Raw genomic sequence first — 25,232 nt, forward strand, 5'->3', positions numbered from 1 at the left:
CAGGCTAGGAATAGGGCTTTTTATTAAATTCCAAATTTTCACCATTTAGAACGCGTGATAATTAATACCTTAGTTCCCAATTTTGATCAATTTACGTCAAAATATAAAGAACTTTGGCATTAATTCAAAAAAAAAAAAATTGGTTAAATTTTGTCGAAAATTGGATTTCACAGCAGTTCAAGCAATAAAACCCTTAAATCTGAAAATAAAATCCATATGGGCTTCAAAATGACAAAACTTAAAAAAAGTTTGAAAAAATTTATTTCCAAAATTGATCATTTAATACAGATGTAAAATTACTCAACAAGTGTGTCATTCAATAGAATGAACTTAAATAATATTCTAGAATACTCTAGAAAATTAATTTGAATTACATATATTATCTTGATAATCGATATTACTACACGAGAAAAAAAAAATAAATAGAAAAAAATTTTGTGGATATGAGCACAAAAACCAAAATCCGCGGAATATGGAACTTATTGTGGCCGTCTAAAATTTTTACCAGCATATTTAGCAGCCGCACCTAATTCCTCTTCAATACGTAAAATTTGATTGTATTTGGCACATCGTTCAGAGCGACATGGTGCGCCAGTTTTAATTTGTCCCGTGCTCAAACCCACAACTAAATCAGCAATAAATGTATCTTCAGTTTCACCAGAACGATGTGATACCATGGTACCCCAACCATTTTCTTTGGCCAATAAATGTGCTTTAATGGATTCAGTAACGGTACCAATTTGATTGACTTTCAAAAGTAAACAATTACATGATTTCTTCTCAATAGCGGTTTGGATACGTTTTGGATTGGTGACAGTTAAATCATCACCGACTACTTGAATATTCACGGATGCAGTGAAACTACTCCATGCATCCCAATGATCTTGATCGAAGGGATCTTCAATTGTTGCCAAAGGATATGAATTCACCAAATTTTGATACAACGATGTCAATTGTTCTACAGTCAACCATTTTGTTGGGTCAGAATTTGGATTTTTAAAGTCCAAATCGTATTTGGATTCTTTATAGAATTCGGAAGCGGCAACATCCATACCAATTTCAACTTTTCCAGTGTATCCAGCCCGTTCAATAGCTTCTTTTAATAATTCCAAACCTTCGGTGTTATCTCCAATATTTGGGGCAAAACCACCTTCATCTCCCACAGCTGTCGCATCCAAACCAAATTTACCTTTGATAACATTTTTTAAATTGTGATAAATTTCTGAGCCCATTTTCATGGCTTCACTGAAACTAGAGGCACCGGTTGGTAAAATCATGAATTCTTGGAAGGCAAGTTTGTTACCAGAATGTGAGCCACCGTTAATAACATTTAACGCAGGCACTGGTAAAATGAGATTGTTGTTACCGGCTAACGCGGCGATATGCCGGTATAATGGAACACCTTTTTTCGCTGCACCAGCTTTACATACAGCCATCGATACACCAAGAATTGCATTTGCACCAAACTTTGATTTATTTTCAGTTCCATCTAATTTGATGAGAAATTCATCGATTTCCGTTTGTTGGGTGACTTCAAAATTTTGTTTCAATAATTCTGGAGCAATACATTTATTAACATTATCCACAGCTTTTGTTACACCTTTGCCCATATAATGTTCTTTGATTTGATCACGTAATTCTAAAGCTTCATGTACACCAGTACTGGCACCGGATGGAACAGCCGCACGAAATAATCCTAAATCGGTGACAAGGTCAACTTCAACAGTTGGATTACCACGGGAATCGTAAATTTGACGGGCGTATACACTTTTAATCGGCATTTTTGTTGCTGTGTATGTTCGAAATGATTGTGTCCTAAAAACAAAATAAATTTTATTTAAATAAGAACAGAAATTTTCGTATTTTTTTCAGCCAGAAAACATGTCAAAAACAAAACAATTTTGAATTATAAATTTTTACCACAAAAAACGTGATCTTCGTAAAATGGAAAACATGTTTAAAAAATATAACAAAAAAAAATTAATAAAATAGAAAATGCTTACAAAATAAAATGAAAAATTAAAAAATTTGTCGAGGAACTTCGTTGGTGTGCGGTTTGTACTGATATGAGTTGCTAGTGTTCATAGATGCTAATAAGGGCACGTCGGACAATGTCAAATCAAGGTGAAACTATGGTGAGGCATTTACTGAAGCTTTGGATCCCCCTATTTTCATTTTCTTTTAGTTTGTAAGAGAAAATAAAGAAAACTTCATTTGAACACTTTGCAGTAACCTTTATTAGAAGTTTACAAGTACGAAAATAGATGTCACTAGTTTGGAAAATATATTTTTACAGGATATTAAATATAAATCTCTAATACAGTGAGGGATGTCGCTTTACGGGTCACTTTAAAGAATAATATGTCGGATAAAATGAAAACTACAACTTTTCAAAAAAAATTTGCCATCTATCGGCTTGGAGGTCGAAGTACTTTTAATTTAGCAAGGTATTCCACCAAATATATTGGATAATTATTGGCATTTAATTTGTATTTTTGGGGTATTTAACTTATGAAACCTTTTGAATTGTATTTTAATTGTACTTTGTTAATGTCTGTATGGTAATTGCTAAAGTCAGTTTGAAAAAAAAAATTTATTTATCGCATACAATAAATGAAATAATATAAATTTACATATATTTTTCTATTAGTAGCTTATTTGAAATACATAATTTAACAAATTCAATTACGTAAAAATCTCTGAAAACGACAATTAACGTCCCCCACCCTTCTTCCGGAACTTTCTCCAAGTTCCCTAAATTTTTTTTCATTTACTTGTAAATTGTATTAAATTTCCCACCAACTATATACAACCAAGAATTTTTCTTCAATTCGGAATTTCAAAATTGGTTTAGCCCTGAACTATATTAGATTAAGCGTCCTAACTGAATAAGTAATCAGTTTACAAAACAATTCGTTATAGGGCCAATTCAGCAGGTATGGCTCGATCAAGGGCTTACTTATGTTGGGTAAGAAATCCAACAGCTGAATGTTTGCCGGTGTAGAGGGGTAGCGTTTAAAGGGTTGGCAAACGGTTTTTTGCGATTTACGGCGTAAATACTCGTCCTATCAAACAAAGTTAAATGTAATAGTTCTAGACAGTAAACAAATCTCGAAATTTTATTTTTATCATTTTTTAACGTAACCTTAAATTTTTCGAGTGAAATACCCTGGTTTTTTTGTTGAACATACGGTTTTGTGTCGGCTCCTAATTTTATACTAATCTCACCAATCGCCCAAGTGGCATTATTACATACGGATATAAATTCAGGATTTAAATTTTGTCCCAATATCGGTAAGAATTCCGATATACAGGGTAGGACATGTTGAAAACATGCTTTTGTTAAATCACCTAATAATGCAAACGAAGATTGTCGTACTTCCGGCATTGGATCTTGCATACATGAAAATAATAAATGCATAATATTACTATTCGCAACCAATTTATCAATATGGCCGTCTAAACCCTCGGTTAACCCCGATAGTAAATCCAAAGCCACAATCATAAAATCTTTATCCGGCGGTTCAAATTGTTCGGGATTTTGTGTATTCGCTATAAATTGATTTAACGTTTGTTCAATTAGAGAAATACAACGTCGAAAAACCGGTTCACAATACGGTAAAAATCCCGATTGTAAAGCGGTTGCAACACTCGACAAACATTCAAGTAATGGAAATAAATCCTTATCTTCATCTTTCAACATATTCCATTTTTTAATTAACGGAGGCATTAACAGATTAATATATTCGGGTTTATTTAAATGATGTCCAACGGAATCCGCTAAAGTTCCAATCGCATCGTATAAGATTAATAAATTTTTATGTTGATATTTACCAAAAGCAAATACCAAAGTTTCTAAAATAAAACCTAAATATGGAACTAATTCGGTACAAGCTTCTTCTTCAATTGTTGCGAATGCAGAACATGCAGCTTCTTGAACCCGTTTATTCGGATCTAAAATCCGTTTTAATAATTCCGTTAATAACGGTTTTAAATATTGATCATGTGGTTGTGTTAGAACCCAATGCGCATATCGACTCAAGGTCCAACAAGTGATTGCACGAACTAACGCTTTTTTATCACTTAAACAATTTATTAAATATGGTATTAAATCAGTTAAATGATTTACCATTCCCGTCATACAACCTTCGGCGATTGCACCTAAGGCTAAAATACCCGATTCCTTAACAATCCACGATCGATGAAAGAGTGTTTCTTTTAAAATTGGTATCAAAACCGGTAATAAATCTTCACGGAATACATTCGCAAGAACATCCAGGGCAGCTGCAGTTTGAAAAAAAAAATTTATTTATCGCATACAATAAATGAAATAATATAAATTTACATATATTTTTCTATTAGTAGCTTATTTGAAATACATAATTTAACAAATTCAATTACGTAAAAATCTCTGAAAACGACAATTAACGTCCCCCACCCTTCTTCCGGAACTTTCTCCAAGTTCCCTAAATTTTTTTTCATTTACTTGTAAATTGTATTAAATTTCCCACCAACTATATACAACCAAGAATTTTTCTTCAATTCGGAATTTCAAAATTGGTTTAGCCCTGAACTATATTAGATTAAGCGTCCTAACTGAATAAGTAATCAGTTTACAAAACAATTCGTTATAGGGCCAATTCAGCAGGTATGGCTCGATCAAGGGCTTACTTATGTTGGGTAAGAAATCCAACAGCTGAATGTTTGCCGGTGTAGAGGGGTAGCGTTTAAAGGGTTGGCAAACGGTTTTTTGCGATTTACGGCGTAAATACTCGTCCTATCAAACAAAGTTAAATGTAATAGTTCTAGACAGTAAACAAATCTCGAAATTTTATTTTTATCATTTTTTAACGTAACCTTAAATTTTTCGAGTGAAATACCCTGGTTTTTTTGTTTTTTTCTATGTTCAGAAATAGAAAAAAAGTCCTTTTTTACAGTCGCTCAAAACAGTTGTTTTTTTTTTTATTCAAGACATATGAATAATAAGAAAATAAAATCTGGAAAAAAAATAAATAATGAAAAACCAAATGAAAAGTTGAAAACAAGAATGAATTTCAGTCTTTATTCAAATATTTCAAAATCTACACTGATAACATAAAATAAACTTTTTTTTTAATTTAGCCGTGAAATTGTAAATATAATTAAAAAAAAAGGCCCATATTTTTAAATAATAAATAATTAACTAATTAGAAAAACACCTGTTTTTATATAAATAAAAAGACAGTAGCTACGTAATAAATAAATGGAAAAAGCGATAAATATACTTTTTAAAAGCAATTAAAGAGTGTGATTTCATCAACATGATTAAAAAGTCATAAAAATGATATTTAAAAAGAAATTCAACAAAAAATTTTACTCATAATTTGTCCAAAACAGATGTTTCTCTAATTTGTGTAAACCAAATGAATTATGAGACCTTACCATGATAAAAAAATATTACCATCTCGATGTTTTTCAATTAAAGTTATGATCAAAAATTTGTGAATTTTACTAGTTCGTGTGAAAGCTTCTTTTTTTTTTTGTACTTCAAATTTTATTAAAAAAAATAATTAACTTCAATTTGAAAAATCGAGATTCGTTCATTTATTTTAGAAACAAAAATTTGATTCGTATCTTTTTATTTTTTTTTTTTATAAATTATTTCCTAAAAGTTCTAAACTCTGAAAGCGTTTTAGAAATGTTTGATTTGTTTGTAATCCATTCTAGAATTATGAGTTAAATATTTTGAAAACTCAAAAAAATAATAGTAAGGGGGCTGTTGGCAGAAATTTTTTTTAATGATTTCATAGTTTCGCAGAAGTTGATTAAAATTTAAACTTAATTAAACATGAAGAGTGTAAATAACATTTTAATGCTGCTGTATTTATTTTAAAGGATGAATTTCCAAAAATCCTTTCTAAAAAGACACCTACCGTATAAAATTAATATTCTCTCCCCCTCCAGATTATTTCCCCCCTATAAAATGTTTCTGATTTTAAATAATATACAAAAAGAATCATTTTGAAAAAAAAAAATCAAAATCGAAGCTGTTATTGAGGACTCCCTAAGAATGGCTATTTTATGTATTCCTATGTATTCCTTTATCCGACTGTAAATTGTCGGGTGCAATAGTGTGAGACTTTCTCTCATCACAAGGAAAATGATTGTGATACGAAAGACGACCGAGTCTAGAAGGGTTAAAACATTTTTTTTTTTAGATATCCTTATTAACGAGAACAGCGAAATCATTTATCAAAATTCCCATCAGCCCCCTAGCTATAAAAGTGACTTCTACAAAACTAATTTGATAATCATAATTTTTTATTGTAAATGTAATGTAGCGTTCAGTTTAAGTACAATTTACTTCTCAAATCTTAGATTACAGGTTTTTTTTGTTTTTTAATATAAAATTTTTATTTATTTGAACCGAGTACAAATACATTAACAATAAGCCTTGTTCTAAGAGAGTGGTGCTATTTGGATGAATATTACACGCGGTTATTTTTCTCCAAAAAAATTGAATCCCCATGTATGGAATGAATTAAAAATTCTTGTTTAAGATCATTTTCAAATATTTAGGATCATCATACACCCGGTCTTTGATTCACACTTTCGCATAATGCCTCTCACGAGTATGAGAGAGTACATACATACGTATACATTAAATAATGTGTATAAGAAAGATATATTATTCTATGTGTCCTTGTACGTGTTGTAGCTTCGGTACGAATGGGAGTTTGATCAGTTTTGAGTTGTGTGACAGTTCGTTACTATGCTAGTTAGAAAAATGCCTTAAATTTAAAATTTAGGCTTCTAGGCCAGAATCCCCCCCATTACTGCAGACATATGTATGTACTCTTTCATACTCGTGGAATGCAATATGCGAAAATGTGAATCAAACACCCGGTATAATTTTTTTTTACATTTTTTGGAAGCCCTAAATAACGAAACTAGAAACAATATTTTTTTTAAAAAAAGAAACAAGACGCATTTTTTTTTTGGACAATGATGTAATATTCAGTTTTATTTAGTACCGTCTAATTGAAAATTATATAATTGTGTAGCGATGTTTTTCATTTCAATAGAAAAATACCAAGTGTTTTAAGACAAAGTGTCACATATTTAAAAAAAGAAAAAAGTTAACCCCCCGACGCGATGGCAAAATGAAACGGTTCAATCACATACCACTATGATTATGATACAAATAAACACTGAATTATTGGTTACAGAAAATACCTGAAGCAACAGGCACAAACCCAACAATATAACAAGACGAATTTCCAACATGCTACATAATTCCCCCGATGCCTATATGATTTTTTTGTTCCCCCGCGCGCGATTACGACACAACCCCGAGAGCCTGTCGCGGTACCGATCTACATCCCCAACGTGTATACAATGTATTGATTCCCTCTTTCAGACCCCGTATAGTGTGGTTAATCGTTCGCTTAATTGTGGTGGAAATTGATCACTAAATCTCTTCCAATTATCATCACCGACTTGAGCTTTGAAACCATGTAAAATTTTACTGAACATATCTTTTAAATCGTCCCCAGGTGCGACCCATGAAGCGAGTGCATCACAGAAAAATATAAAATCATTTACAACACCACCGGGATTCACGCTAACCATTTGACACATACCACGAAACGCGCTATCTTTTTCAGCATTATCACGAATATTACGTAACGAAGTACACCACGGTCGAACGAATTGTTGTAACAATGGTGCGACCTCGTAGGGACAAACATATCCAAGACGACCGATCGTAATTGCGGTATTTTCTAATAAAGTTTTTGGCATATTTGGTCGATTTATTATTTCAATCAGTTGTGCTAATACTAATGGAACATACGGTTTTGTGTCGGCTCCTAATTTTATACTAATCTCACCAATCGCCCAAGTGGCATTATTACATACGGATATAAATTCAGGATTTAAATTTTGTCCCAATATCGGTAAGAATTCCGATATACAGGGTAGGACATGTTGAAAACATGCTTTTGTTAAATCACCTAATAATGCAAACGAAGATTGTCGTACTTCCGGCATTGGATCTTGCATACATGAAAATAATAAATGCATAATATTACTATTCGCAACCAATTTATCAATATGGCCGTCTAAACCCTCGGTTAACCCCGATAGTAAATCCAAAGCCACAATCATAAAATCTTTATCCGGCGGTTCAAATTGTTCGGGATTTTGTGTATTCGCTATAAATTGATTTAACGTTTGTTCAATTAGAGAAATACAACGTCGAAAAACCGGTTCACAATACGGTAAAAATCCCGATTGTAAAGCGGTTGCAACACTCGACAAACATTCAAGTAATGGAAATAAATCCTTATCTTCATCTTTCAACATATTCCATTTTTTAATTAACGGAGGCATTAACAGATTAATATATTCGGGTTTATTTAAATGATGTCCAACGGAATCCGCTAAAGTTCCAATCGCATCGTATAAGATTAATAAATTTTTATGTTGATATTTACCAAAAGCAAATACCAAAGTTTCTAAAATAAAACCTAAATATGGAACTAATTCGGTACAAGCTTCTTCTTCAATTGTTGCGAATGCAGAACATGCAGCTTCTTGAACCCGTTTATTCGGATCTAAAATCCGTTTTAATAATTCCGTTAATAACGGTTTTAAATATTGATCATGTGGTTGTGTTAGAACCCAATGCGCATATCGACTCAAGGTCCAACAAGTGATTGCACGAACTAACGCTTTTTTATCACTTAAACAATTTATTAAATATGGTATTAAATCAGTTAAATGATTTACCATTCCCGTCATACAACCTTCGGCGATTGCACCTAAGGCTAAAATACCCGATTCCTTAACAATCCACGATCGATGAAAGAGTGTTTCTTTTAAAATTGGTATCAAAACCGGTAATAAATCTTCACGGAATACATTCGCAAGAACATCCAGGGCAGCTGCACTACATTTTCGTAAATTCCAATCGGTTAATGAACCATCATCATCTTCACCATCGTAATCGGATTCATCTCCACTATCATGATCACCACCTGGTGTAGTCATTGTTGCTCCAAACCCCCCACCACCACCTAACACCACAAAATTAAATAAAAAAATCATTCTAATACAGAAAAAAAGGGCTACATCTTTGAAATTTTCCACAGTTGTTTATTAAGTTGTAAGAACTTTGTAAAAAAAAAATAGACTACTCAAGGGGGGAGAGGCTTAACTCCCTTTTAAAGGGTGGATAGTTGGAGGGTTTTAAACAGTTTTTAACCTTCTGAGCAACGCAAAGAAGTGGTAATGTGTTTATCAGTCTATGTGTGTTCCTATGTGGCACAATAGAGACCAAACACGAGGACTGATTTTGATGATTCGGACGTCAATTGATTTGTAGTAACCTTGCGAGAACTACTGAAGATATTGAGAGGTCGATTTTTTGGTACGAAATTTTTACCACCTACTAAAACAACTGTGAAAACTTCAAAGATACAAAACCGTTTTTCCTTTGAGATATTTAGTTTCATTGTACTAACCACCGTCTAAATTCGAATGTTTATTTGATGAATGTGATTTAGATTTATGAAATCTAGGTCGAATATCTTCTTCTCGATCAGGAATCATTGCATCCTCTTCAACATTCCCTCGTAATAGAATTATATCCAAATCAGAATATTTCATACCACAAACTAGAATTGGAACCAACTGTGGTAAATAATTCCCCAGCACCGATTTACAAATTTGTTGTTCGGCTAAGGAAAGCCAAAATTCACACGCCTCCAATGAAATACTTTCATCGATATCCTGTGTTTGTCGTAACATGTACTCGATTATCGATTGCATGTGTGGTATCAAACGATCTAAGGACACTTCTAGAAGCATAACAATTGCCCGACAAACATTCTTTCGAACTTCAGAGTTTTCATCGTTTGATAAATGAAATAAATTCTCTAAAAACGCGTCAATATGATTCATAAACGCTTGTGTTCGACTAATTATAAATTGATTAACACAACCAATCGCATGCGAACGAATTTTAGCACTATCATGTTTGAAAAATTGTAAAAATTTTGGTATTAAAATGTTTAATGGACGATTTAACGCGTCACTATCAAGAAGTTCAGCGCTATCTTCACAGATCTTTTGTAAGGCACCAAAAGCACCTTCACAAACGTTGTAATCCGTTGATTCAAGCATTTGACACAATGTTGGTAACAATTCAGGCCATGTTGTTAATTCACCTTTACTCGATATCGTTGTTATTAAAATACCGACCGTAGCCCGAATTAACGGTGACGGATCACCAACCGAACTTAAACACTCCGATTTTATAAACTCCGATACTTCTGGTAGAAAATTATTGTAATGATCTCGAACATTGTTTTTTAATATTAAACCACTTAACGATCGTGTCGATTCATCTTCGTTTGTCATTTTCGTTAACACAAATATTAAATAGTTGTTAAAATCTGGAAAAGTATTCAATTCTTCCAGTTTATGTTGAACCATTCTTTGTGTTGCGGTATTTGGTGATTGGGACTCTTTCAATAAAGTGAGAATTTGTCTCAAACCGTCTTCTTGCGGTTGCCAAGACATTATGAAAGTTGTAATTTTAAATCCAAATCAAAAAAGAAATTACCTAAATGAGAAAAAAAAATAATGGTCTAAAAATTATGAGAAAATTAAGCATAAAATATTTACTAACTCATGTGATTAATTCATACCATACGAAAAAAAAAATGGTTTATAAATAAAATTACAAATTTTTCATCAAAAAAACAATAAAATTAGAGTAAATAATAAAAATATTAATGAATTAAATCTTTTAAAAAAAATAAATCATTGCTAAAACTGTTAAAAATTTATAGGTTAGAGAAACCGGTTCAATATTATCAATAACAGTTAACTAAGATCAAAAAAATGAAACGAATTAATTATAAAAATAATTATTAGCAAAATAAAACTAAGTAATAAAATGTACTTACAAAAATAAGAAAGTAAATCGTATTAAAAAAACACAGAAAATGTATTTTGATAAATTGGGTACTTAGTTGTCACGGCCATTGGCCGGTGGCCATGCTTGGGTTGTACATTAAAATCATTCCAAAATGGATTCAAACACACTGATGTTTTAATTTCAACTATTTACAATTCAAATAAACGAATTTATTTAACTGGTTCAATAAATATTTGTTTTCTTCATAGAAGAATGCCAGAAAAATAAAAGAAATAATGATAATTTGACTTTGTATGGGCGATTCAAAAACAGTAGATTTATGTTTTTAGATTGGCACACATGGCCAAAATATTATCGTACTGACTGAGATTCGTAGCATTTTTTCTCATTCACAGATTACTTCATTGCAGAGGAACCGGATAAGTATATTTCAAATTTACGTGCCATTCTTTTAGTTTATTTGCAACAACATCAAAAATAACGGTTTTATTGCAAATTACTTCCTACAGTTAAAATGTTTGATAAAATTTAGGCTAATTAAAATTATTTCATCGTTGTTTTCGATGCATTATTTATACTAATTAATTGAATTACATAACATTTTTCAAGAAAATTGTGTGTTAATTAAGTTCCCCGAAAATATAAGTAAAAAATATTAATAATAGTATAGTCATTTTTAAGCAAAATACGACCCTGAACTAACGAAAATTCAAAATTTCTTTTTCATAGATTTTTAGGTGAGACCATGGAGGTTATAAAGAAGGAGAACGATCGCTATTTCGGTAGTGTCTAATTATTCGGCAGTTGCGGTAGTGTCTAATTAAAGGCTCGTTTTCATAAAATTCGTTCTTCAAAAAGATTCGTTTCCGTAATACCAAAAGTCACAAGTGCACTTGTTGAAAGTGAACTAGTGGCTTTTTAAAGTTGGTTTTATACTTGTGGGTAGTACACATTTAAAAAATAAGCTCGTATAGCGCTACTTTCTCATGAATTGATTGTGAGCCATTCAGGCTTCCGTACTAAACAGCTTTTATTTGAAATTATTTTAAAGATTTAGATGTCATAATCATGTTAGAGAGAAGGAGAACGATCGCTACGGGCTAAAGCATTAGGTAGCGCGTCTGTCTCTGAAAATTTGTATAATTTATAGTTCATTTTTCAGCCACCAGCTGCGCTGTCGTCGGTAAGTAGTATCTGCGAAGTTGGCTATTTATGAGTACAAGTAGATGAAGTTAGTATCATTCAAATTTATAAAGTAGAATAGATAATTTATAATTTATTAATTAGTAAATAATAATAATAATTAATAATAATTTAATTATTTGCTTTTTTTTTCCTTTGAATGATATTATATACACGTATATTAAACGTTGATAGATCATTTGAAATTATCGCACAACAGCCTGCTTTAACGAGACAACTTAGCGATCCCAGCGCCTCACTTATTTTGTCCATATTTTGGGGCAATATTTTCTATAGCGATCGTTCTCCTTCTTTATAACCTCCATGGCGGGAACTTTAGAGTTAGCAACCATAGAAATGTGGGAGAGAGATTAAATTTTTTTACAAAACAAGAGGAATGCAAGATCTTGAAAAAATTGCCGTTTGATTTGGTTAAAATATAAAAAACAAATTGAAGCACAAAAAATTTTATTAAATTGTACAATAACAGTGGAAAAATTGATAACTTAACAACAGTGTGATCATAAATTTGGTGGATACTTATTTTTTATACTAATTGTAAAACTAAAAAAAATTGATTGGATCGTTTTCTAAAAATAAGTTTAATTTTTAAATCTATATCACATCTAGGATTTAAATTTTAGTTTATTTAAAAAAGTGCCCAACATGAATTATCAATCAAAATCAAAACAACACACGTTGCTTTCTAGAAACTTCTAGAAATTAAATTTCCATTGCTTTGGCTAATGAGCAACTAAGTCCAGTACCATCTGGTTCAACATTCAATTGTGTGATTTTATTATCTTCAACAACCATTGAAAATCGTTTAGAACGTAAACCACCTAAGACAGCTAAATTTTGTTCCAAACCCAATGCTTTTATAAAATCTAAATTGGGATCAGCAAGCATACGAACTTTTCCTTCGGTTTTTTGATCATCAGCCCATGCTTGCATTACAAATGCATCGTTGGCGGAAACACAAACAATTTCATCGATTCCCTTTTTTTTCAATTCATCAGCACGTTCAATGTAGCCTGGAAGATGAGTCTGGAATCAAAATATAATTGTTGTGATCATTTCGAAAGAATCTACCCTTAATAACTCTTGACCTGATGTCATTATTGTTTTGAAAGTTCAAAAATGGAACTTAGGAACTTTTAGGTTTCATTCATTCACCCCAACTTTCAAATTTCAAATGGCCCTTCCTACTTTGTTATACCTCTTTGGAAAGGGCACAAGAAAGGGTTCTCTCTTCAACCTTTACATTGCGTAGTCGGGTAAAAAAATAGGAGGCGAGTTTTAGGCTTTAGTTAACATTACTTTTAGTTAATTGAGGTAATTATGGAATGAATTTGTACCTTGCTACATCCAGGTGTAAAAGCACCAGGTACTCCAAATATAACAACTTTTTTCTTTGCACATAATTCTGTGAGATTCACTTTTGTAGCTGGTGATCCTTCTTGTAATTCAACTTGTGGAATTTGTGAGCCAACCTAAAAACAAAGAAAATTTTTTTAGTATAATAATATACAAATTAAAATAAATGTGAGATTCCTTGCACAAAAATAAGGAAAAGGGTTAATTAACTTAAACACAGGGTTGAAAATTTTTCTTTTTTGTGGTATACAGGGTGAGTCATTTTAATCTATACTGGCTAATAATTCGTTTTTTAGTTAAACAATCAAAAAATAACTTGGACAAAAGTTGCTGAGTTCGATGGGGGACATCATGTTGTAATATCAGATTTGACTCAGTTCTTCGGGTTTCTTTAATAGCCAATTTAGATCCTAAACGGTAAGCGATAGAATAACACTTTAAATTAGAAAGTTGGCCCCCATACGAAAACTAACAATTTATGTTTAAAACATTTTTTCGAAAAACGTTAGCTTTCAGAGGAAATACGACTTAAAAATGTCATTATTGCATTTAATCGAAAGAAAATGCGATTCAAGTTTATCCATAATTGTAGGTCAAATTGGACACAGGCGACTGTCCTCTATTACCTTTGACAACTTTTGGAAAACATTTAGCTCTTTTTCCGAAGAATATTATACCTTTTTTTGTAACTCTATTATTGTTGCCGATACATCAATAAATACCTAAAAGTTAATTTCTAAAGCGGCAAGCATTAATTTGAGTCAATTAGCATATTAACAAATTATTTTTGTACAGTTTGATTCAGGATTAAGGACATCTTACGTAGCACAGTAGTATTTTAAAAAAAGGTCAAATAATTTTTTTTTTTTTAAGCTTCATTATTTATTAAACGTCTCATTGATTAGAAATACATAACAATAACGATTCAAGTAAAAAACAAAAACAATGCTCTAGAATTAAATTATAAATTAAACAAATTTTCCAATATTAGCATAAATTGTATTCATTTATTATTCATTCGATATTCCACACTAATCATAATAAAAAATCGAGCCATTCAGAAATATTTTAATTTTATTACTTTTTGTTTTTGTTGTTTACTTTTAATCATGCATACGATATTTATTTAAACATCATGGTCTCTTCGATAATAATTGATGTTTTCTTTTAATATGATGCATACAGTGTAAACTAAATATTGACAAATATCTTGTCTAGTAATCTTAATTAAAGAGAATTGAAAAAAAATACACTCGAACCAGGACTCGATATATGTAATATATATCAAGGTATACTAAGTTTAGTCCCAAGATTTAACTGTTAAAAATATTTATGTGAACAAATTTTTGGTATAGGTGTTCCTAAAATAACCTTATTAGTCCGTAACCGATTGTTTGTCCGTCTGACAACACGACGATAACTCTAAAACGAAAAAAGATATCCAGCTGAAATTTTTGTAGCGTGCTGAGGACGTAAAAGAGTTCGTAAATGAGCAAATTTTTCAGCATGATTTAGAAATTGGAAAGTCAGGGGTTTCAAAATAAGTTTTAAATAATCTCGACCAGATTATTTTTTTCGGAGATACAATTTTGAGAATTTCTAAGTTGTTCGAATTTTTTGTTAATTAGTGTATATTTTGTATTCTTTCACATTTTACATTTTCAACGATAAAAAAAAGTTTTAATAAAATATTTGCTGTATAATTCAGACATTTTCAAGGACTTTATTAATATTTTAAATAATAATTATATCTTTTTACAAATTTTATAACATATTCACATACTTAAATATTTAATCATTCTTTGATTTTAAAATGTAAAATATTCTATTCGCGACTGCAAAATACTTAACTTTTTATAATGGAAAATAAAAAAATATTTTGTTTCTTAATTTTACGCAAATGAATTTTTGGGCTACTTACGAGGTGGCTATAATCGACGGTTTCCAAACTTTCTGAAGCAGCCATAGTTTAAATTAATTTTGCCATTTCACGAAAATTTTTTTGAGTTATAAATAAATGACAGACATGTTTTAAATTTTCGTAACTAAGGAAACGATATGTCAAACTGATTTAGTTTTTACATGCCGGTGCATATTTTTCACCCCCTGTCTGCGGCATCGTAGCTCCCAAGCGAATGAATCGATTTTGATATATTTTGTTTTGATTGAAAGGTAATTTTATGGAAAATGTTTTTAGTTCAAGTGCGAGTTTAGGGTTCTGTACCCGAAAGAATTATAAAAGCTTTCGTGTCCATTTTCTCCAAAACTATAAAAGATAGCAAGTTGAAAATTTGTAGGTAACTTCAATTAGTGGTCAAGTTTGTTTTTTTTTATGTGTGCTAATTTTACGAATGAATAATGTTTTAATAAACCTTGGTTTATGATCCCTGATTTAAAAAAAATAAGTATTTTGAATGCTAATGAATTATTTTATCAAGAACGTGAGAACAGAGAAACAAATAAATAAATAAACCTTAAAGTTTTTAAAGTAATAATAGCTTTAGCTTCTCACATTTATTAAATTTTTACTATTTGATGGTATGTAATTACCGTGTTGTAGGTTAGACATGTAATTAACGATTTATTATATACCCAAGTATGTTATTTGTTCACTGATCAATATTTTATTTGACGAAATTCATTAACACAATTTTCACTACCATGTACAGTAGAACCTCGATAACTTAAACCTCGGTAACATAAAAACCTCTGTTATTTCAAAAAATACTATGTTCCCTTCCCATCAGAGCCCAAAACCTCTATAACTTAAAATACGCAACCTCTATAACTTAAATAAATAATCTCTGTATAGGCCCTCAGTAACTACATAGAAACATGTACATACCTCTATATTAACTAGGGTACATAGAAACATGTACATACCTCTATATTAACCTTTACCTAACATAGACCCTTGATAACTTAAAACCTCTATAACTTAAAATATTTTGTGTTTCCCTTGGACTTTAACTTATCGAGGTTCTACTGTATATGAAATCAAGGTATACTAAGTTTAGTCCCAAGTTTGTAACTAGAGCTTACAAATATTGATGTTACGAATAAAATTTTAGTAAAGGTTTTTATAAAATCACCTAATCCATTTTCGATTGTCTGTCAACACGATGGATCAAAAACGAAAAAAGATATCAAGTTGAAATTTTTATAGCATGCTCAGGACATAAAAAGTGAGATCGAATTTCATCAGCGGGACGAATTACCTTAAAAAGGGGAGATTGTAATGAAATTCTGACTTCAGAATAGTGATCAGTGACCCTGAAAACCTCCGTAAATACGTTTCTGGTCCATTTACTTGAATTATGAAGTTTGAAAATTTTCAAAAATCACTTCAGAAATGGATTCTTATAATTGGCCTGTTTTTCCCAAAGCAATCAGTTAGATGTAAATTTTATATATGGGCCTTGAAGATTTAATAAAAAAAGGCCCGGTAGGTCGAGGTACAAAAAAATTCCTTTTGAAATGCTAAAATGATTCGTCTGAAATCACTTTTATAATTAGCAGTCCAATATTAAATTTAATTCAATTTTTAGCATGCAATAAAAATACAAATTTTGTTAGTTTGAATTTATACAAATTCAATGCTAAAATATCTTTTTCCACTTGATGAATGACCACTGATAAACTTCGCAGTTTTTTTTTTCAAACTTCCAAACTTATTTGATAAGAATATTATTTTTTAAATACGTAAAAAAAAAACAAATTATTTAAATTACATGAATGCACCAAAAAGCCGGTAACAAAATATCAAAGTTGTTATTACCGGAACTAAAATAACTAACCGGAAATTTGAAGAAAACAATGAAAATCGATGCAATAATATACAAATCCAATTTTCTAAATGCGTAAAAAAACATAAAAGGATTCAAATATGAATGCAAAAAAAGCCGGTAACATAAAATGGTATAAAATCCAAAGTTGTTAATGCCGGAACTAAAATAACTACCCGGAAATTTGAAGAAAAAAACGAAAATTTATGTAAACAAGTTTAACTTGCAAAAAAGGTCAGATAAAACCATATAGATATATTGAATGTATATTTGTTACATAAACATTTTAATTTTTTGGTTAAAAAAATGTTTTTTTTATAAAATAAAATAACTTACTTGAACTGCCATTGTTCTTGCTTGTATGTTATTTGTGATGGATTTCGAAACTTTAATGATTCTCGATGCTAGCACTCGTGTACAACTCATCTTGTTTGGAAATTTGGTCTTATATAAGTATAAAAAAAACTAGAATCGATTTGTACAGATATTTTGTATAGTACTAAATTGACAGTGACAACTAATTCATAAATAATAGAGAGTTTTTTTAATAAAATAAAGATAGTTTTTAATGACGCTATGAGATGGCTCTGTATGTATTATTTTGATAAAGAGACCATGCCTCTAGATTCTAGTCTCTAGCGCAATTTTTAAGATAAAATAAGTTCAATAAGGAAAGAAATACCCGAAAATAAATAAATGCGGACAAACTTTTGTTGATTTCTCTTTAAAGTAGTTCGGTTGTTTGAGCAAGCACGATAAAAGTTCATTTTTTTGCGGTAAATGATAGTTCAAAGTCCCTTTATTACAATAAACACAGTTTTGAGGCCTCTTGCGAAGCAAAATTTTGAATTATTTCATTTTGAAATTGTGATTTTAACATAGTACCTTATGGAAGAATATACAAAAATTCGACTGTCACTTAACTAATCAACTAGTTAACTAGGCAATTATGACGTATGACGTAAATGTAAGAAAATGCTGTAAAAGATGTAATAATGTAATAGATGAAAATGCTGAATTTATATTATGAAAATGTAAAAAAATACTCTAACAATATCGAAAATGCGCCAAAAACCGAAGTTTTTTATATTTTTAATCGGTGAATGAGCTTAAAAAAAGTTTGCAGCATGAAAAAAATTTATCACACATTCTATTTATGCAAAATAAACATTACCTTACGGCACTTTCAAAAAAGAAAACATAAAAACCTTTGGTTTTTGGCGCATTTACGAGTATTTTTTACATTTTCTTCACATAAATTGCCAAGTTTAGGATATTTTTATAGCATTTTCTTACATTTAAGTCATACAAATTGCCTAGTTGACTAGTTGACTAGCTAAATGACAGCCGAATCACTTTTTTTACATTTGTTAGTAACACAATTGATTTTGTATTATGAAATAATGAGCAATGAAAATGCATGAAGGAAAAACATTATAAAATTATATATTTATAAGGGAAAAAGTGTTGCGTCTTTGAAATTTCGCAAAGTTGTTTATTAGGTTGTAGCAACTTCGTACCAAAAAATCGACTACTCAAAGGGGGAGGCGGACTTAAACTAGAAACTCGAATTTCGAATAAAAAACGAAAATGTGCATTATTACTTCAGCTACAACTTTTATTTAAAATTTTTTTTCAATGATGTAAAAAAAAGATTTTTTTTTAAACCCCCCAAAAAGAGGTTTAAGTTCCCCTGGCCTGAGTAGTCGTTTTGGTACGAAGTTAGGTTTTTCAACCAATTAATAAATAACCAGTACCAAATTGCAAAGATGCAACACTTGTTTCTTTATTTCCACGATTTTTTAAAATAATTTTATTGTACGATGACTTTTCATTGGAAAAAAACGGAATTTTATCCACAAAATTTTACTAATATGTATTGATACCAGAAATAAGCATGCATTGTGTAAGTTGATTGACTTTGAAGCAGACAAAGCTATTCAGTTAAAAGAAAATAAAATAATTCATATTAATTGACAATGAAGCTTGTTTTACTCATAATTATCAGTTTGGTAAGCCATATTTAAATTAAATAATATGCTTTCTTTTGAAAGTAGCTAATTTTTATTCTGTTAGTAGTGTTAGTCCAATAAAATTATTGAAAAAGTCATGGTAATAAGGGAAAATGTTTTGTATCTTTGCAAAGCAAAGTTGTTTGTTTTGTTGTAACAAAAAAAAAAAAACATATTAAGTAAAAATAGAAAAAAATTCTTGAAAGTTAAAAACGCAATATTCGATTTTAAAAAAAATGTGTTCTTTTTTCAATCTCTGAAGGCATTCGCTTAGCTAACGTAGTTCCTTGTGTTACGAATTTTTTTTAAATATAAAGTTGATAAAAGCAGAAAATAAAAGAATTTCGAGCGTGCTTAGAGGAGGATACGCTCAGAAATCGTCATTGAGACTTTTGAATGGATGTTTTTTTTACATATTACGTATTCAGCCATTACGAGGCTTCTTATTTGTAAACTCTTTTATGTTTTAAGGCACTTTTATCCAGTACGTCATCGAGTCCTACCTATCGTTCTACTGACTATGGTTCATCACGCATGCGCATCATTAATGAGCCTTCCAATCAGGTACCATTATCATATCCAGGACCACCAGGACCCATAGGACTACAAGGATCACCAGGGCCAAAGGGACCACCGGGACCACCAGGAATACCAGGACCTCAAGGACCACCAGGAGAAGTAGGTCCACAAGGACCACGAGGACCACCAGGACCACGAGGACCGCAAGGACCACCAGGACCAGTAGGACCACCAGGATTGTCAGGATAATTTTATATTCGAGTTCTGCACTCATAAAAGTAGTCATATTAAGCAATATTAATTGAGAATTATCCATGATAACGACTAGATCAATATTTGATTGACTCAGTGAATAGTTTTAAGAATAACGTCACAGGATAATCCTCTCTTTTTTAATTATTGCTCTAACGAATATTATGTAAATTTTGTTCAATTATATTTTAATAAACAATTTAAAAAAAAAAACACTTTTATAAATATTGTTATTTATTTATTGGGTTTTCTTGCTAAACGATACATTCATTTTAGCATTGGTAATAGGGTATTATCAATTAGTTCAGTGTAGACAGCTGGCTATAATGTATACATAGATAATATGTATTTATGTCTCTAGCGCTATTTTTAACCGACTTCAAACCAAAAAAAAAGGTTCTCAATTCGACTGTAATTTTTTTTTTTTTTTAATGTTTGTTACTTCAGAACTTTTGACTGGGTGAACCGATTTTGATGATTCTTTATCTATTTGAAAGCTGGTGCATCCCATGTGGTCCCTTTTGATCCATTTTGGTCTAGTTCTGACAACGGCATCCATTAGAAAACCATAAAAGTCTTAAATTTGCATTAAGTATGCACGACAAGAGGACGAATAACTCAATATCACGCCAACCGATTTCGATGATTCTTTTTTAGTGACAAATTAGTTAGTGTACTTCAGATTCACTAAAAATCACAAAATAAAAAAAACTTTAAACAAAAAGAAAACCGACTTCAAAAGAAAATCTTTTCCAAAACAAATTAATATGCACTAAAAAGTAAAAAAATAACGATAATATAATGGAGTTAAAATTATTGTTATTTTTGGAGTCGATGTAAGCCAAGGAAACAACTCTGACAGAACAGTTTGCTACATCAACTTGGCTGACACCGACTCCAAAAATAACAATAATTTTAACTATATTATATTATCGTTATTTTTTTACTTTTTAGTGCATATTAATTTGTTTTGGAAAAGATTTTCTTTTGAAGTCGGTTTTCTTTTTGTTTAAAGTTTTTTAAGTTCAAAGATAAAATAAGTTCAATAAGGAAAGAAATATCCGAAAATAAATAAATGCAGACAAACTTTTGTTGATTACTTTTTTTAAGTGGTTCGGCTGTTTGAGCAAATACGATGAAAATTAATTTTTCTTTTGCGGTAAATGATAGTTCAAAGTCCCTTGATCACAATAAACACATTTTTGAGGCCTCTTGCGGGCCAAAATTTTGAAATATTTCATTTTAAAATTGTGATTTTTAACATAGTACCTTATGGAAGAACTTACAAGAATGTTAATTGTACAAAAATTAATCGGTGAATGAGCTTCAAAAATGTTTGCAATATGAAGAAAATTTATCACAGATTCGGTTTATGCAAAATAAACATTACCTTACGGCACTTTCAAAAAAGAAAACATAAAAACCTTTGGTTTTTGGCGCATTTACGAGTATTTTTTACATTTTCTTCACATAAATTGCCAAGTTTAGGATATTTTTATAGCATTTTCTTACATTTAAGTCATACAAATTGCCTAGTTGACTAGTTGACTAGCTAAATGACAGCCGAATCACTTTTTTTACATTTGTTAGTAACACAATTGATTTTGTATTATGAAATAATGAGCAATGAAAATGCATGAAGGAAAAACATTATAAAATTATATATTTATAAGGGAAAAAGTGTTGCGTCTTTGAAATTTCGCAAAGTTGTTTATTAGGATGTAGCAACTTTGTTCCGAAAAATCGACTATTCACAGGGGGAAGGGGGCTTAAACTAGAAACTCGAATTTCGAATAAAAAACGAAAATGTGCATTATTACTTCAGCTACAACTTTTATTTAAATTTTTTTCAATCATGTAAAAAAATGATTTTTTAAACACCCCAAAAAGAGGTTTAAGCTACACTGGCCTGAGTAGTCGTTTTTTTCGGAACGAAGTTAGGTATTTCAACCAATTAATAAATAACAGTACCAAATTTCAAAGATGCAACACTTGTTTCTTTATTTCCACGATTTTTTTAAAATAATTTTATTGTACGATGACATTTCACTGGAAAAAAACGGAATTTTATGCGCGAAATTTTCCTAATGTGTGTTGATATCAGAAATATGCATACATTGTGTAAGTTGATTAACTTTGAAGCAGACAAAGCTATTCAGTTAAAAAGAAAGCAGACAAAGCTATTCAGTTAAAAGAAAATAAAATAATTCATATTAATTGACAATGAAGCTTGTTTTACTCATAATTATCAGTTTGGTAAGCCATATTTAAATTAAATAATATGCTTTCTTTTGAAAGTAGCTAATTTTTATTCTGTTAGTCCAATAAAATTATTGAAAAAATCATGGTAATAAGGGAAAAAGTTTTGTATCTTTGCAAAGCAAAGTTGTTTGTTTTGTTGTAACAAATAAAAAAATTTAATGTAAAAATAGAAAAAAATTCTTGAAAATTAAAAATGCAATATTCGATTTAAAAAAAAAATGTTTTCTTTTTTCAATCTCGGAAGGCATTCGCTTAGCTAACGCAGCTCTTGCGTTACGAATTTTTTTTAATATAAAGTCGATAAAAGCAGAAAATAAACGAATTTGGGGCGTGCTTAGAGGAGGATACGCTAGAAAATCGTCATTGAGACTTTGGAATGGATGTTTTTTTACATATTACATATTCAGCCATTACGAGGCTTCTTATTTGTAAGCACTTTTATGTTTTAAGGCACTTTTATCCAGTACGTCATCGAGTCGTACCTATCGTTCTACTGACTATGGTTCATCACGTATGCGCATCATTAATGCACCTTCAAATCAGGTTCCATTATCATGTCCAGGACCACCAGGACCTATAGGTCCACAAGGACCTCCAGGACCACCAGGACTACCAGGACCAAGGGGACCACCAGGAACACCTGGACCTCAAGGACCACCAGGAGCAAGAGGACCACCAGGACCACGAGGCCCACCAGGACCACCAGGACCACGAGGACCACCAGGACCATTAGGACCACCAGGATCGTCAGGATAATTTTAAGTTCGAGTTCTGCACTCTATGTATTCTATAAAAGTAGTCATATTAAGCAATATTAATTGGGTATTATCCATAATAACGACTAGATCAATATTTGATTGACTCAGTGAATAGTTTTAAGAATAACGTCACAGGATATCCTCTCTTTATTAATTATTGCTCTAACGAATATTATGTAAATTTTATTCAATTATATTTTAATAAACAATTTAAAAAAAAAACGCTTTTGTAAATATTGTTATTTATTTATTGGGTTAAATAAATAACCAGTACCAAATTTCAAAGATGCAACACTTGTTTCCTTATTATCACGATTTTTTTTAAAATAATTTTATTGTACGATGACCTTTCACTGGAAAAAAACGGAATTTTATGCGCGAAATATTCCTAATATGCATTGATACCAGAAATATGCATGCATTGTGTAAGTTGATTGACTTTGAAGCAGACAAAGCTATTCAGTTAAAAGAAAATAAAATACATAATTCATATTAATTGACAATGAAGCTTGTTTTACTCATAATTATCAGTTTGGTAAGCCATATTTAAATTAAATAATATGCTTTCTTTTGAAAGTAGCTAATTTTTTTTCTGTTAGTCCAATAAAATTATTTAAAAAATCATGGTAATAAGGGAAAAAGTTTTGTATCTTTGCAAAGCTAAGTTGTTTGTTTTGCTGTAACAAATAAAAATATTTTAATTAAAAATAGAAAAAAATTCTTGAAAATTAAAAACGCAATATTCGATTTAAAAAAAATGTGTTCTTTTTTCAATCTCTGAAGGCATTCGCTTAGCTAACGTAGTTCCTTGTGTTACGAATTTTTTTTAAATATAAAGTTGATAAAAGCAGAAAATAAACGTAGAAATTTCGAGCGTGCTTAGAGGAGGATACGCTCAGAAATCGTCATTGAGACTTTTGAATGGATGTTTTTTTTTTACATATTACATATTCAGCCATTACGAGGCTTCTTATTTGTAAGCAATTTTATGTTTTTAGGCCCTTTTATCCAGTACGTCATCAAGTCGTACCTATCGTTCTACTGACTATGGTTCATCACGTATGGGCATCATTAATGAGCCTTCAAATCAGGTTCCATTATCATATCCAGGACCACCAGGACCTATAAGCCCACAAGGACCACCAGGACTACCAGCACCAAGGGGACCACCAGGACCACCAGGACCTCAAGGACCACCAGGACCTGAAGGACCACCAGGACCACAAGGACCACGAGGACCACCAGGACCACAAGGACCACGAGGACCACCAGGACCACCAGGACCTCAAGGACCACCAGGGCCATTAGGACCACAAGGACCACGAGGACTACCAGGACCACCAGGACCTGAAGGACCACCAGGACCATTAGGACCACAAGGACCACGAGGACCACCAGGACCACCAGGACCATTAGGACCACCAGGATCGTCAGGATAATTTTAAGCTCGATTTCTGCACTCTATGTATTCTCTATATTAATACATAAAAGTAGTCATATTAAGCAATATTAATTGGGTATTATCCATAATAACGACTAGATCAATATTTGATTGACTCAGTGAATAGTTTTAAGAATAACGTCACAGGATATCCTCTCTTTATTAATTATTGCTCTAACGAATATTATGTAAATTTTATTCAATTATATTTTAATAAACAATTAAAAAAAAAAAAAACGCTTTTGTAAATATTGTTATTTAGTTATTGGGTTTTCTTGCTAAACGATACATTTTTTAGCATAACTATGCAAAAATTATGAATATCGAGTCTACGCGTGAAATTTTGTGCCTTTTCTTTAATCATCGGTCCATTTACCGCAACGTTTTTGTAACAAAGTTGCTTGATTCATGTTAGAAAACACTGTTCAGATTCAGGATATTCTGATAATCGTACACGTTTTAGTTTTCCTTCAGAAAATTGTAATTGAATTTTATCTTTTTTCTGAATTATTCTGCAAAGAGTAAATTTTGGCTCATTAAATTCGACACAGACTTCATCGCGTGTCTTCCCACTTTCATTAACGGATATTAACTTTAGTTTTTCACGTACTAATAACGATTTGTCTTCGTTTCGGCAATTTATCAAATAAACATCCGTTTGATAGCAAAGCAAAACTAAAATTGGAGGCCATTGAGACTCAAAATTAGTTACGTGCG

General features: G+C 31.0%; 6 protein-coding genes across 6 annotated transcripts; 2 read left to right on the forward strand and 4 right to left on the reverse strand.

Moving 5' to 3' along the window:
• Nucleotides 1-243: 243 nt before the first annotated feature.
• On the reverse strand, nucleotides 244-2,114 carry LOC123295200 (enolase). Its single transcript, XM_044876450.1, has 2 exons — nucleotides 2,004-2,114; nucleotides 244-1,815 (listed from the first exon to the last, which is right to left on the reverse strand). Exon 2 carries the CDS (start codon nucleotides 1,779-1,781, stop codon nucleotides 480-482), a length of 1,302 nt encoding a protein of 433 aa, XP_044732385.1. The 5' UTR covers nucleotides 1,782-1,815; nucleotides 2,004-2,114; the 3' UTR covers nucleotides 244-479.
• Nucleotides 2,115-3,045: 931 nt separating this feature from the next.
• Nucleotides 3,046-5,443, reverse strand: LOC123296354 (transportin-1-like). Its single transcript, XM_044877815.1, has 3 exons — nucleotides 5,422-5,443; nucleotides 3,169-4,284; nucleotides 3,046-3,065 (listed from the first exon to the last, which is right to left on the reverse strand). Exons 1-3 carry the CDS (start codon nucleotides 5,441-5,443, stop codon nucleotides 3,046-3,048), a joined length of 1,158 nt encoding a protein of 385 aa, XP_044733750.1.
• A 1,712-nt stretch (nucleotides 5,444-7,155) lies between these two features.
• Nucleotides 7,156-11,257, reverse strand: LOC123296939 (transportin-2). The gene is made up of 3 exons (XM_044878655.1): nucleotides 10,956-11,257; nucleotides 9,507-10,609; nucleotides 7,156-9,059 (listed from the first exon to the last, which is right to left on the reverse strand). The coding sequence occupies exons 2-3, from the start codon at nucleotides 10,564-10,566 to the stop codon at nucleotides 7,396-7,398; spliced, it is 2,724 nt and encodes a 907-aa protein (XP_044734590.1). The 5' UTR covers nucleotides 10,567-10,609; nucleotides 10,956-11,257; the 3' UTR covers nucleotides 7,156-7,395.
• A 1,303-nt stretch (nucleotides 11,258-12,560) lies between these two features.
• LOC123295227 (peroxiredoxin-5, mitochondrial) lies at nucleotides 12,561-17,774 on the reverse strand. Its single transcript, XM_044876487.1, has 3 exons — nucleotides 17,608-17,774; nucleotides 13,468-13,602; nucleotides 12,561-13,156 (listed from the first exon to the last, which is right to left on the reverse strand). Exons 1-3 carry the CDS (start codon nucleotides 17,695-17,697, stop codon nucleotides 12,833-12,835), a joined length of 549 nt encoding a protein of 182 aa, XP_044732422.1. The 5' UTR covers nucleotides 17,698-17,774; the 3' UTR covers nucleotides 12,561-12,832.
• A 1,384-nt stretch (nucleotides 17,775-19,158) lies between these two features.
• On the forward strand, nucleotides 19,159-20,066 carry LOC123296652 (EMI domain-containing protein 1-like). Its single transcript, XM_044878212.1, has 2 exons — nucleotides 19,159-19,283; nucleotides 19,755-20,066. The coding sequence occupies exons 1-2, from the start codon at nucleotides 19,251-19,253 to the stop codon at nucleotides 20,049-20,051; spliced, it is 330 nt and encodes a 109-aa protein (XP_044734147.1). The 5' UTR covers nucleotides 19,159-19,250; the 3' UTR covers nucleotides 20,052-20,066.
• A 2,097-nt stretch (nucleotides 20,067-22,163) lies between these two features.
• On the forward strand, nucleotides 22,164-24,650 carry LOC123296355 (collagen alpha-1(XVII) chain-like). The gene is made up of 5 exons (XM_044877816.1): nucleotides 22,164-22,195; nucleotides 22,229-22,310; nucleotides 22,767-23,069; nucleotides 23,580-23,609; nucleotides 24,073-24,650. The coding sequence occupies exons 2-5, from the start codon at nucleotides 22,278-22,280 to the stop codon at nucleotides 24,511-24,513; spliced, it is 807 nt and encodes a 268-aa protein (XP_044733751.1). The 5' UTR covers nucleotides 22,164-22,195; nucleotides 22,229-22,277; the 3' UTR covers nucleotides 24,514-24,650.
• Nucleotides 24,651-25,232: the final 582 nt, after the last annotated feature.

Source organism: Chrysoperla carnea, chromosome 3 (genome assembly GCF_905475395.1).
Source record: "Chrysoperla carnea chromosome 3, inChrCarn1.1, whole genome shotgun sequence".
NCBI classification, from domain to species: Eukaryota; Metazoa; Arthropoda; class Insecta; order Neuroptera; family Chrysopidae; genus Chrysoperla; species Chrysoperla carnea.

Excerpts from the sequence above, each read along its gene's own strand:
- LOC123295200 (XM_044876450.1), bottom strand. The coding sequence starts at position 1,781 with ATGCCGATTAAAAGTGTATACGCCCGTCAAATTTACGATTCCCGTGGT.
- LOC123296354 (XM_044877815.1), bottom strand. The coding sequence starts at position 5,443 with ATGGTAATATTTTTTTATCATG. Across the intron at positions 4,285-5,421 it reads GGTAATATTTTTTTATCATG|CTGCCCTGGATGTTCTTGCG; the intron begins GTAAGGTCTCAT and ends TTCAAACTGCAG. Across the intron at positions 3,066-3,168 it reads TGTTCAACAAAAAAACCAGG|GACGAGTATTTACGCCGTAA; the intron begins GTATTTCACTCG and ends TTTGTTTGATAG.
- LOC123296939 (XM_044878655.1), bottom strand. The coding sequence starts at position 10,566 with ATGTCTTGGCAACCGCAAGAAGACGGTTTGAGACAAATTCTCACTTTA. Across the intron at positions 9,060-9,506 it reads ACATTCGAATTTAGACGGTG|GTGGTGGTGGGGGGTTTGGA; the intron begins GTTAGTACAATG and ends TTGTGGTGTTAG.
- LOC123295227 (XM_044876487.1), bottom strand. The coding sequence starts at position 17,697 with ATGAGTTGTACACGAGTGCTAGCATCGAGAATCATTAAAGTTTCGAAA. Across the intron at positions 13,603-17,607 it reads CAAGAACAATGGCAGTTCAA|GTTGGCTCACAAATTCCACA; the intron begins GTAAGTTATTTT and ends CTTTGTTTTTAG. Across the intron at positions 13,157-13,467 it reads TTACACCTGGATGTAGCAAG|ACTCATCTTCCAGGCTACAT; the intron begins GTACAAATTCAT and ends TTTTGATTCCAG.
- LOC123296652 (XM_044878212.1), top strand. The coding sequence starts at position 19,251 with ATGAAGCTTGTTTTACTCATAATTATCAGTTTG. Across the intron at positions 19,284-19,754 it reads TACTCATAATTATCAGTTTG|GCACTTTTATCCAGTACGTC; the intron begins GTAAGCCATATT and ends TTATGTTTTAAG.
- LOC123296355 (XM_044877816.1), top strand. The coding sequence starts at position 22,278 with ATGAAGCTTGTTTTACTCATAATTATCAGTTTG. Across the intron at positions 22,311-22,766 it reads TACTCATAATTATCAGTTTG|GCACTTTTATCCAGTACGTC; the intron begins GTAAGCCATATT and ends TTATGTTTTAAG. Across the intron at positions 23,070-23,579 it reads GACCACCAGGATCGTCAGGA|AAGCTTGTTTTACTCATAAT; the intron begins TAATTTTAAGTT and ends TAATTGACAATG.